Source organism: Sphaeramia orbicularis, chromosome 19 (genome assembly GCF_902148855.1).
Source record: "Sphaeramia orbicularis chromosome 19, fSphaOr1.1, whole genome shotgun sequence".
NCBI classification, from domain to species: domain Eukaryota; kingdom Metazoa; phylum Chordata; class Actinopteri; order Kurtiformes; family Apogonidae; genus Sphaeramia; species Sphaeramia orbicularis.
The window spans coordinates 823,012-836,073 of NC_043975.1; the positions used below are offsets into that span (position 1 = coordinate 823,012).

General features: G+C 42.9%; 1 protein-coding gene across 6 annotated transcripts in view; it reads right to left on the reverse strand.

Annotated features, from left to right (window-relative positions):
* The window catches only part of LOC115410119 (brain-specific angiogenesis inhibitor 1-associated protein 2-like), a 68,734-nt gene extending 56,344 nt beyond the window's left edge, over window positions 1-12,390 (reverse strand). For all 6 annotated transcript variants that reach the window (XM_030121574.1, XM_030121573.1, XM_030121572.1 and 3 more), the window contains exon 1: window positions 12,191-12,390. In XM_030121574.1, the coding sequence (XP_029977434.1) occupies window positions 12,191-12,265 (75 nt within the window). In that variant the 5' untranslated portion in view covers window positions 12,266-12,390. The remainder of the gene's footprint in view (window positions 1-12,190) is intronic.
* Window positions 12,391-13,062: the final 672 nt, after the last annotated feature.

Sequence of the window (13,062 nt, forward strand, 5' to 3'; positions counted from 1 at the left end):
CTGCACGACAATACGAGGATTGTGTTTTCATTTTGCGGTGGGGCAGGAGATCTTGGAAAAACGGTTCAAGCACCTACATTTTAGCTGCAATATAGCTACAATACAATAGGGCTAATATAGCTAATATAAATAATATAACTAATATAGCCAATATAACTAATATAACTAATATAGCTAATAAAGCTAATATAAACTACTATAGCTAATATAACTAATATAGCTAATACAGCTAATATAACTAATAAAGCTAATATAAACTACTATAGCTAATATAACTAATATAGCTAATACAGCTAATATAACTAATAAAGCTAATATAAACTAATATAGCTAATATAGCTAATAAAACTAATACAGCTAACATAACTAATCTGGCTAATATAACTAATATAAACTGGCTCTGTCTTCGTTTCCTGTACCAGTTGCTTCAAACCTCTGAGAACGCACGATTCATGCACGAAGCGGCGTACAAACAGAGGGGGGAGGGACAAATGTCAGTTGAGTTTGACAGACATATCCCCGTTCAATAATTTCAGTGGGTCGGTTAAATGGATTGGATGGTGTTTTTTCAGTCCTGTCCATTCCACAGGTGACTAAAATTTTTATATTTGTGTTAGAGCATTTAATTAATTGGTTGTAATCGGGGCGTGAAGGGTATTTTAAAGAATATAGTAAAAAATACTGCAGGAAAACATCTCCTACCGCACCTTTAATTACAGATGTAGAAAAACCTTTAATAAATGACTAATATCGTTGATGACAGGATGTGGTATTTCCGCACATGTGCAGAACAGACTGGTTTTTCAGGACAGATCAGACACTTAAACCCAGTAAAGCGTCAACGACTAAACGCCACATTAACCCTTTAAATTAAAAGTAAACTGAGTCCAGATGAAAGCGAACAAACAGACGGTGGTGGATTCAGGTTCAGGTTCAGTCCGACCCGTGTCAACAAAAACCACAACAGCAGGATGTGAGTCCACCTGCTGAAAGCACCATGAGTGTTTGATGACTCACATCATGTCGAGTGTAAATGAATATGAAGCTGCTGCTGAGGCCACGTCAACCAATCACAGATGGAGACGGCAGCAGGAGGCCCAAACAGACCAGAAATAGAACCAAAATACAACCAAAAAGAACAAAAAAAAGAACAAAGTAGAACCACCTCAACCATGAAGACCACTGAAGGTCTGAGCGCAGGGTCCAAGACTCGAACCTGCAGCACATTAGATAGATTAGTCCAATTACATACAGGTTATATAAAATACAGATTATATAGATTTGACTGATTAGATATGGATTATATAAATTCATCCAATTAGATACAGATTATATAAATTAGCCTGATAAGATACAAATTATATAAACGCATCTGATTATATAAATTAGTTTGATTAGACACAGATTCTATAAATTCACCTTTTGTTCCATTTCTACAAACTGTATTTTTGTACAAACCAACAATCATCATCCCAGTGTCCGTAAATGTCCATAAACATCCGTAAACGTCTTATACATATATATTACGCGTATATATTCAGTTTGGTGTCAGACTGGACCACAGGACTCAGTGAAACTCTCCCGTCAGTGGATTCATCTTCATCATCCTCCTCATCATCTGAATGAAACCAAATGAACAGTGTTAAAGTCTGAACCTCAGGTAAATTAAATCCAGACCGACTCCAAACTCAGAGGTCACCTTGGACGCTGACCGCCGTCCAAACTCACACCACCACAGGAGGCTTCCTGTTTCCACGGCGACCACCCACAGTAGATGACCTTCAGTGTGTGTAGATGCACACACACAAAACTACAGTTACAAAAGGAGTCCATTACAAACAGAAATCTGTGAATCTGAGTTAAAAACAGGATTCTTTTGAATGGACACTAATGTTTGGGTTCATATCAGAGGAACTGTTCCACTGTTTGATCAGCTGATTCACACTCAAAGTCATCTGATAAGAAGTGTTTACCCACTGGAGTTTAAACACGTACGTATTCAACTGAGTGGAGTCCAGGATCTGAACAGAAAACAAACAGATTTTTAATCCACCCACTGGATTTAATGGTTTTAGGATTGGATTAATGTTTATAACTAGTGCCATTGTACAATAGCATGATCAGTAGAACTTGTCTGCCACCACTATCCATTTGTAAACTACCATTTAATCCTGCATGTGCAGGTAATAATTGGAGCAAACATGTGAGGCATGAAGGAAAGAGCATGGATGTGTTTGGTCTGTCAGGTATGATTCCATTCATCCAGCGGTAGTGAACTGCAGCCTTCACATGTTAGCATTGTCTGCTAACAGGAGAAATGTCATGACAGCAGCAGAACCACTTCTGAAAATGGAGTATGGAGGCAGGGATGAAGAATTCAAAGTAGACAGAGGCTAGAATGGCCCAGCATACCTGACACCATTTGAATATGGACATTAAATTGTGCCTAGTGGACAGTCAGGGAATGTTTGAATTCATTTGGTGAGTTTGGTGACGATGGGGCCTGTGAAGGCTGAGGAAAACCAGTACAACGTCCTCCTGTGATGGACCAGCGATGGGACACAGAACGTGTGTTTATAGTAGGATTATAGAATACTGTAAATGTAGTGCTGTTCTATGAACACATACTCAAAGGGCCTCCAGTGGGTCCATTATCCATTCTCCCTCTGGTGGAGGTGAACTACACCTGTACCCACAGCTGTCCTGGGGGGGCAGACTGACGGCCCCTCCCACCACCACCAAACATTCATATGCATTCAGACACCAGGAGGGTGAAGCAGGACACAACGGCACATGACAAGGACAGAGTGGGATTCGAACTGCCAACCCTTCGGTTATTGGACGACCCGCTCTACCATCTGAGCCAGGTCCTGACGCAAAAAAAAAGATCTCATCAAAAAAATCTGAATTGTGCATTAAGACCTGCTGTGTGAACTAGGGATGCAAATTAACGATTAATCCATTAATCATTAGTTGGTTGACCTTATCAGTTGATTAACGATTAATTGATAAGCGGCGATTTTCCTGAGAACCTGAATTTCTTTTTCATTACAGTCTAGAAGAATAAAAGCTAAATATTGTTTCTATACTTCATGATAAAACCAGGTCATTTTCCTTAATGATTGTTTTCTTGAACCATTGGATACAGTCAGTGTTTCCAGTGGAATTCATCTGTTGGTGTGGTGGGGTGGAATGGGGGGGGCACACATGTGCATTTTGCTGGTGTGTGTGTGTGTGTGTGTGTGTGTGTGTGTGTGTGTGTGTGTGTGTGTGTGTGTGTGTACTCTGGGGATGCGTGCGTGTTGGTTGGTAACTACGTGCATATGTGCGTCACTTTCAGTCCTCCTTCTAATACTATGGGGGAATGGGGCAGTCTGTGCCCCCCCCACAGAAGTGAAAGTGAATCTTTTCGCTCATTTCTCTTTTCCTCCTGAAGCTTCACAGATGCATTCCACACCTGTGTCCTGGACCAGGAGTCTGGAGGAGGTTTAACTTCTGTCTGACTGACCCTGGACTAGACCAACCTCCAGGAAAACACTGATACCGACCACGCATTTGTGCCTGGATTTATTCAGAGGTGCACCGCTCCCACAAACAGACGGTCGGTCTGTTTGGCTCCACCCACAAACAGACAGTCGGTCTGTTTGGCTCCACCCACAAACAGACAGTCGGTCTGTTTGGCTCCTCCTCCATGTCCATACAGACATTCTAACTCATCAACACCATGATCCGGTTCGATGACCGCCTATCCCAGCGTGGACAAACCAGCAGCCTTTGGACCGCTGTGGACGGGTGTGGACGGGTGTGGATGGGTGTGGACGGGTGTGGACGGGTGTGGACGGGTGTGGACGGGTGTGGATGGGTGTGGACGGGTGTGGACGGGTGTGGACGGGTGTGGACGGGTGTGGACAGGCAGAAAAGGGCAATTAACCAACAATTAATAATTTAATAGAGCAAATTCTTATTGACAGTTAATCATTAGTCGATTAATTGTTCACATCCCTAGTGTGAACGGAGCCTTAGTGACAGAACCTGAGCAGAACTGGGGATGGAGTCAGATGGAACAGGACGCTGACGTACAGGGAACCTGGAACTGTTTTTGAACTTTTAAATGGATGATTAAAGGTTTCCTGGTCTGCTCTGGTCTGGGTCTGTTCTCCACGGTCCTCCTTTGTCGTGGAATGCTGATGCAAGGTTCTAACAGTCTGACGCCCATGTGGACACTGCTGACGGTCTGGGCTCAGATCTGTGTGAATGTGGAGGTTTTTGTCAGAACGGCATCAGAGAACTGCAGCTGGAGGAGTTCCATCCATTAGAACGAGCTGTTACTGCCTTGTACAAGTGTGTGGGTGTGGGGGGGTGGGGGGTCCATTAATGCTGCTGCTCATTCACTCAGATGATGAAATGCAGTCACTTATGTGAGCGTTTCCTTTCAGATGCTCTTATCTCCGAGCGGCAGCGGAGTCAGCGCTCCCCGTTCACCAGGAGGGGGGGGGCTTCCGGCTCCATATATGGTCGTGCTGGAATTCCCCCCCGTGACAGAGGGCACCCCATCTCCATTCACCTCACGTTATGAGGCTGGAGGAGGAGGGAGGAGGGAGGAGGGAGGAGGGAGGAGGTGATCGCCGTCGTAATCGTGTCGTGACGCATCCGAGCACAAAGTGAGTGTACAACGCCACCGAACATACGTCCACGTTCTCATGTGCATCTGCACACGTGTGACGGCGCCTTCATCAAATATGGACCGTGCAGCCTGTGACATAACATTTCAGCTGAAAATCCCATGATGCACCTCTCTCCGTCATCCGTTTCCTGACTCTGCAGGGATGTGACTGTTCAATTCTGATCTGACATTAGAAATAGACGCTGCAATGTCGGACACCCTGTGAACACACCACGTAACTGGTCTGTCAGATGTTGGTGAAGACCCCAGACGCCGCAGAACACTTTAAATAAATCACTTCTGATAAATTTAATGATCAGAACCAGAACCTGAACCACACTATACCCTTTAGATACAACTGACTTTTCCAACATCAGTGAACGCAGCACCAACAGCTTATATACAGCAGATTTATTAATAATATTATCTGTATTTCTAAGGGTAAAAAAAATGCAAGAGAGCCCAGAAATGAAAATAAAGATTTGTAATGAAATGTGTGTTCAAATGTGAATTTGTCGTTGGAAGAAAATAAACGACAATAAAAAAAAAAAAAAAAAAACTGTAGGAATTAATGATAAATGAACAAACGTTACATAAATATTATAAACAGACGCTTTAATGTCGGACGCCCTGCGAATGCACCACGTTAACAGACGCCGCAGAACACTTTAAATAAATGACTTCTGATAAATTAGAACCTGAACCACACTGAACCCTTTAGCTACAACTGACTTTTCCAACGTCAGTGAACGCAGCACCAACAGCTTATATACAACAGGTTTATTAATAATATGATCTGGATTTCTAAGGGTAAAAAAAAATGCAAATAAGCCCAGAAATGAAAATAAAGATTTGTAATGTAATGTGTGTTAAAATGTGAAATTGTTGTTGGAAGAAAATAAATGACAATAAAAAAAACTGTAGGAATTAATAAAGTTACATAATTAGACCTACATCATCTAGTTTCATTATTTATATAAAGGGTTCAAAGGTTAATTGTTAGGGTTGTAAAGTCTGTTTCTGTCTTTAAACGCACATTTAATGGAGCTAAAATTAACATCTTCAGTGGTTGTTGAGCCTCACGCAAGAACATTTTTGTATCAGATTTGTCTTTTTTCTTTGTTTCAGATTCAGAAAATGCAGGAAACATTCAAAAAGTGTCAATGAGCCACAAACGTGGTGACGATCCAGCAGATGAGTCAAAAAAAAAACCCCCACAAGTACACAACGGAACGTGTCATCTGTGGTTCTATCATCAGGTTATGAAAACACAAATAAGAATACCTCCAATCCCAAGGACTGATATTTGGACGAGTACAAGTACAACATTAGCATTCAGTGTCAGATGAATTATACACACACGAGGATCTGCAGTAACACCACAGAAATGACGGGGGTATTTAGGTAGTACATTTACTGATGTCTGGGGTATGTATGTAGTACATTTACTGATGTCTGGGGTATGTATGTAGTACATTTACTGATGTCTGGGGTATGTATGTAGTACATTTACTGATGTCTGGGGTATGTATGTAGTACATTTACTGATGTCTGGGGTATGTATGTAGTACATTTACTGATGTCTGGGGTATGTATGTAGTACATTTACTGATGTCTGGGGTATGTATGTAGTACATTTACTGATGTCTGGGGTATGTATGTAGTACATTTACTGATGTCTGGGGTATTTATGTAGTATATTTACTGATGTTGGTGGTATTTTAAAGTAAAGTAAGTAAAGTAAAGTAAAGTAAATTTTATTTCTAGAGCACTTTTCACAGACAGAGTCACAAAGTGCTTTATCAATTCAAATCAGAATCAAATTAAGTTTACAGACCCAACAGAATCCTTCAGGAGCAAACACTTGTGATTGGTGACAGTGGAAGGAAAAAGTTCCCTTTAACAGCAGAAACCTGGAGCAGACCCAGACTCCTGAAGGATGGACGTCTGCCTGGACCAGGTGGGGTTAAAGAGAGAGAGAGAGAGTAAAGGAGGAGAAAAGAGAGAGCGATAGAGATATAGAGAGACTGGGGGGGGGGGGGGGGGGGGGGGGTGACACATGGAGTACGTTATGATGAATACATAGAGTGTAGTCAGTCTGTGGTGGTCCTGGGTCAGGTGGGAGACTAAAAAGCCTGTTTGAACAGGAGGGTTTGGAGGTGTTTCTTAAAGCTCTGTACAGAGTCCATGGACCGTAGGTGTAGAGGCAGGTCATTCTATAGACGTGGTCCACAGCTTTAACAGACCTGTCACCGCGTGTGCTAAAACAGTGTTGGAACATCAGGTGGAACCATCAGCAGGTGTGTGGAACCATCAGCAGGTGTGTGGAACCATCAGCAGGTGCTGTCCTGAAGACCTCAAGCTATGAGTCGAGCTGTAGGGCTGGATCAGGGAAGCATTTTAGATAGTATACGTATACAACACAAAATACCACCAACATCAGAATAATATTCTACAAAAATATACTACACAAAATACCACAGACATCAGTAAATACTGTATTTTGTGTAGTATATTTACTGATGTCTGTGGTATTTTGTGTAGTATACTTCGTGTAGTATATTGTGTAGTATATTTTGTGTAGTATATTGTATGTATATTGTGTGTAGTGTATTATGTAGTATATTGTGTGTAGTATGTTGTGTAGTATACTTTGTGTAGTATATTGTGTGTAGTATATTGTGTAGTATATTGTGTGTAGTATGTTGTGTAGTATACTTCGTGTAGTATATTGTGTGTATATTGTGTGTAGTGTATTATGTAGTATATTGTGTGTAGTATGTTGTGTAGTATACTTTGTGTAGTATATTGTGTGTAGTATATTGTGTAGTATATTGTGTGTAGTATGTTGTGTAGTATACTTTGTGTAGTATATTGTGTAGTATATTGTGTGTAGTATAGTTTGTGTAGTATACTTTGTGTAGTATATTGTGTGGTATAGTTTATGTAGTATACTTTGTGTAGTATACTTTGTGTAGTATATTGTGTAGTATATTGTGTGTAGTATGTTGTGTAGTATACTTTGTGTAGTATATTGTGTAGTATATTGTGTGGTATAGTTTGTGTAGAATACTTTGTGTATATTGTGTTGTGTTGGACTGAACTGAAGGTAAAACCTGCTGGTGTTTAATGTGAGGACGACGTTCACCTGCATCGTCTACTCTTATATAAACAGTCATAACCCCCCCCCCACACACACACACACACACACACACACACACACACACACAGAACCCCCCCCCACACACACACAGGGTGTAAACTTCATTCTGCTGCTGATCCCAGATCTGTTCTAAAACTGTCTGTGGACAAACACATCAGTACTGCACCTTTAATAAAGGAAAGGACTCATCTGGAAATGAAACTCAGATGAACTGACAATAAAAAACACACACACACACACACACACACACACACACACACACAGTTGCTGCTGTTTGTGTTGGTGTTGAGGAAAAGCCTGAACAGATTGTCCTGCTGTGACTGTGGATCAACTGTTCAGCAGACCCCCCCCCCCCCCAGATCCAATCCAAACTCCCTCTGGGTCCTGGAGCGGAGCCTTGCGGAGCTCCGACTGGGAAACGTGACCATGTTTACGGAGGGAGCGTTGGCGTCGGACGCTGAAGGACGCACTCTGGTTTATGAACCCGATAAACGGATAAAGTTCGCTGTTTTTACCGGAGTCAGAGACGATAACAGAAGTAAAGAACGTAATACATAATACAATATATATATCACAATACTAATAACTCAATATTTTTTTTTTGTTTTGTGTCTTTTTTACAAATCATAATCTAGAATCATGATATGATATATATCACAATATATCACAATAGTAATAACTCGACATTTTTTTTTTTGTTTCTTTTTTTTTTTAAACAGTTACTTCCATCAAAACTGCCATCTGCCTCACAAACAGAACACAGTGCTTTCAGGATCCGTAAAATAAGCAATATTTAACAGTACAGTGTTAAAAACTACACGTATTACCTGCAATATCACAACAGTACATATTAGTACACAAAAACATTATTCTGTTTCCTGGTTAAAAAACAGAATAAAACACCCATGTGAATATATACAATAACAGAGCTAGGCAGGATTCCCAAAAAATACAAATATATAAATAAACCTCTGTCATGTCTGCACTGGAAATAATACCTAAAATATCCACAGTACGTTTTAAATATTGATACAGTTTCATGAAATTAGATTTTGCGATATATTGTAGAACCGATATTTTCTAACACCCCTAACGGTATATCCCCCAGTCCTCTGCTAAAGATAAACCTACCTTTGATAAAACTAAGTATTCAATTAAGATGAACTTTATTCTTAAAGTTTTGACAGATTTAGATTTTATTGGTTAAAATATGTGATTATTTACGTCTTTAAAATCAATCAATTATCAACTTATTGGCGTAAATGGATCCAGTCTCGTCGGGTTTCCTTTGCGTTTACGTCGACGTGTCAACTGCGATCACATGACCGCCTCCGTTTCACAGTCTATAAATCTGTCACATACTCCGACCCGGTGTAAAGGAAGCAGTAAATCAGTTATTGACGATCTGATTAGTTTGTAATCCAGTGCGAGGCGCCGCCGGTCCACAGACGCTGGCTGCTGGGATTCCAACTCCAGCGCTGGGCAAACACAGATGGTGTTTGTTCAACAACCACCGCAACCTGCACAAACTCTGTTTACCCACACAGGCAGAGGGCTGTGAATGCATCGCAGTGAGGGAAACTTCCACGACCTGCTCCATCCTGACGACTTCCAGAAGAACCGAAGATCAAACCAACGGATCCATCTGATCAGGTCCTTCACAAACCCTGGTACAGCAGAACCTCACAGTACGGCTTTAGTTTGGTCCACGACCCAGCGCCGTTTGAGATTTACTCATTTTACAAATCAATTTTCCCCGATGAAATAAACTGAAATATAATTAATCTGTTCAAGCCCCAAAAACAAACGAAGAACCACCCAAAAAAAAAAAAAAAAATCCACCAAAACAACTGAAAAACAACTGAAGAACCACCAAAAAATAAACCTCACCCTGACTGTGTGGTATTTGATGCAGCGTGAACATAAACACAGAACACTTATAGTTAGGGCTGTAAGAAAATATCAACTCTGCAATATATCGCGATATTTCATTTCACAATACTGTATTAATATTAAAAAGTACTGTATCGATATTTTTAGGTATTTGTTCAAATGCAGATAATGTATAGGTTCATTTTTATTTTTTGTTTCTTTTTTATTTATTTTTATTTCACACTCTTTTATTCAATAATGTTGGTTCCTTTGTTTGGATTGAACTCCAATCCTGTTCTGATGTTAGTTGTGAACTAATAGAATCTGAACATTTGAACAGGATCTGAAACTGGAATGTCTGGAAAACAGAAGTTCAGTTTGAACACAGTTGGAACATTTGCTGATAGAACATTAGATCCTGTTGGGATCAAATACAAATGTGTTTAGGATTTGTGCAGATTTCTGCTGGAATTCAATTCTACAAGGAAATAATCATTTAAAAAAAAAAAGAAACAAAAAAATGGCCTTTTTAACATTATCATGATATATCATGTTGTGATCCTAGTATTGTGATTTGTGTGGTACCTCCAGACTCTTGCTGATACACAGCCTTAGTGTGAATGTGAACAGAAAACACAGCGATTAAAAGTGGTTTGTATATTTACACCAGTCATGGCGTCATGTTGGATGTTCAGCTCCTGCAGCAGAAACAGAATGAAACTGAAGGAAACACCAACATCCAGCCCTGTGTTCACTGGTTCATGGTCATTTATGATCATTTATGATCATTTATGCTCCTGTTGACCAGACGGTGGTGCTGACACCATCCCATCCAAACGTGTTCACATGTCTGACTGGTGGTCTTCTTCTTCTCCTCCTCCTCCTCCTCTCTGACATTTACAGACTCCTGTTCATCTGCACCTTTAATGAATTAATACACACCTCTGAACGCCCCCTTCACCCACACAGCTCACAGCCCTCGAATGCATCATTATCCTCCTCCAATGAGCTGGGCTCCTGCCGAGAACAGGAAGGAACCCCCAGGTAGACCCTGAGGTAGACCCTTCAGAGGGGACGGCCCCCCAGGATGCACATACGGGTCCTGTTCAGTCCAACATAGGGTCCCTGGGCCAAAACTGGACCAGTACATGGTCCAAGCCGGTCCCTCAGTCCAAACAAACTACACTGAAGAATTTAACAGTCAAAGATGGACCCACCTGAGCCCAGATGGACCCAGATGGACCCAGATGAGCCCAGATGGACCCACATGAGCCCAGATGAGCCCAGATGAGCCCAGATGGACCCAGATGGACCCAGATGGACCCAGATGGACCCAGATGGACCCAGATGGACCCAGATGGACCCAGATGAGCCCAGACTTCCTCCTCTGGACCAGGCTCTGGTTTTCATAGAGGTGTCTGGATCAACCACAGGTTTCGTCCTCACATGAAGGAACACCCCCCCCCCCCCCCCCATCACCACCAATGAGACGTTTATTTCCCTGAGAACCAGACTGGTCCAGCTCCATCCCATAATAGACCTCCTTAAACTCCTGCAGTTCAACGCGGTCCAAACCTCTGAACACAGCTGGTCTTCATCCAGTTCACTCAGACCCACTGTAGATGACCCCCACAGGACTGGACCCCCACTGGGTTCTTCTCCATCTTTTTTATTCTGTTTTGTGTAAACCCTCTGCCAAGTCCTGCTGCAGAAAAACTGGTAGAAAGACACATTTTACCCAGAATTCCACTGTTTCATTTAGTGTTTCCTTCCACTGAACCTCCATCTGTCACAGGTTTCAGAATTTTCTGACTGAAGTCTGGATCTGGAGGGACCGGTTTAAAGGTTTGGATCCGATCCAACACGACTGACCGACCAAACAACCGACCAAACAAACAATCGACCAACTGACTGACCTAAGACAGACATAACCCTAACCAACCGACTGACCGACCGACCAAACAACCGAACACAGACAGAACCCCAACACTAAACCCACACGAACCAGACCTTAAACTGACACTAACCGGTTAATCGGTACTAAACGGGTAACTGGTTCCGGTGGTTTTCCCATAAACCGGATTCATCTCCGGTCACTGGTTCTATTCTGAGTCCGTTAGACCTGGGCTCAGACCGGGGCTCAGACCCGGGCTCAGACCGGGGCTCAGACCCGGGCTCAGACCGGGGCTCAGACCGGGGCTCAGACCGGGGCTCAGACCCGGGCTCAGACCGGGGCTCAGACCGGGGCTCAGACCGGGGCTCAGACCCGGGCTCAGACCGGGGCTCAGACCGGGTTCCTCGGGGTCCCCAGTCCGTCCACAGCCCTCACATGTCGGTCAGCTCCGCTCCTCCTCCCGGTGTGTGAGTCACTCCAGGACACGACGCACCGGGAAGGTGACCGCTCCTGATCCTCTTTAACCGGGACCGGCTCAGACTGGTCCCGGTCCCCCTCCCCGGGCTCCCCGGGCTGCAGGTGTCGGTGCCGGGCTTACCTTGTACACATTCTCGGTGATGCGGTGCACCTCGTCGGTCCGGGACATCCTTGTCGGGGACTCGGTCTCCACCATAGACGGAGGGTTCCTGCGGTTCCGGCTTCTCCGGGTTCTCCGGGTTCTCCGGGACGTAAACGCGCGTGGAGCGGAGGCTGAGACGTGCGCGTGTGACCGTGGGATCCCGGCTTTTATAGGACGCTCCTCCGCTGCGCCCACGCGGATCCGCACGCGGGCAGGCTTCCAGTGCGCGTGGCGCAGCCGCGGTGCGTTCGCGGCGCAGAGGCGGACCCGCAGAGGAGGGGCGGTGCTGCGTTCACGGCTGGTGGGAGAAGGGGACACTGCGTGAGAACCGGCTCTGGACCGGTCCGGGAGACCGGGTTGGACCACATGAGGACACCAGAGGACTACACTGAGACATAAAAGGCTGGAATTTGTTGGATTTAAGTAAAAATGTTATGTAACTTGTTCCACAAAATATGGTTATTTAAATGTAAATAGATGTTGCAGTTAATTGCAAAAATAACCCGCTAATAAAGCCAAAGTAACTGTGTTAATAAACCTAAAGTAAGGTTTTGTTTTAATGCTACAACTGAAGAATTACATTTTCTAATCGACAGTTTTAGTTTGGTTTTACACACATTTGGTTGTAAATGTAGTGATGGAAGTCCGATTGTTTTTACTAACTCAATTCTGTCGGTTCGTTTGTCTGTTGTGAATCGATTCTGAATTTATGCAGGATGTTTTTTTGTTTTTTTTTTTAAATAAATGAATTGATTCAGAATCGATTCACAACAGACAAACGAACCGAAAGAATCAAGTTAGTAAAAAGAATCGGACTTCCATCACTACATTTACAACCAAATGTGTGTAAA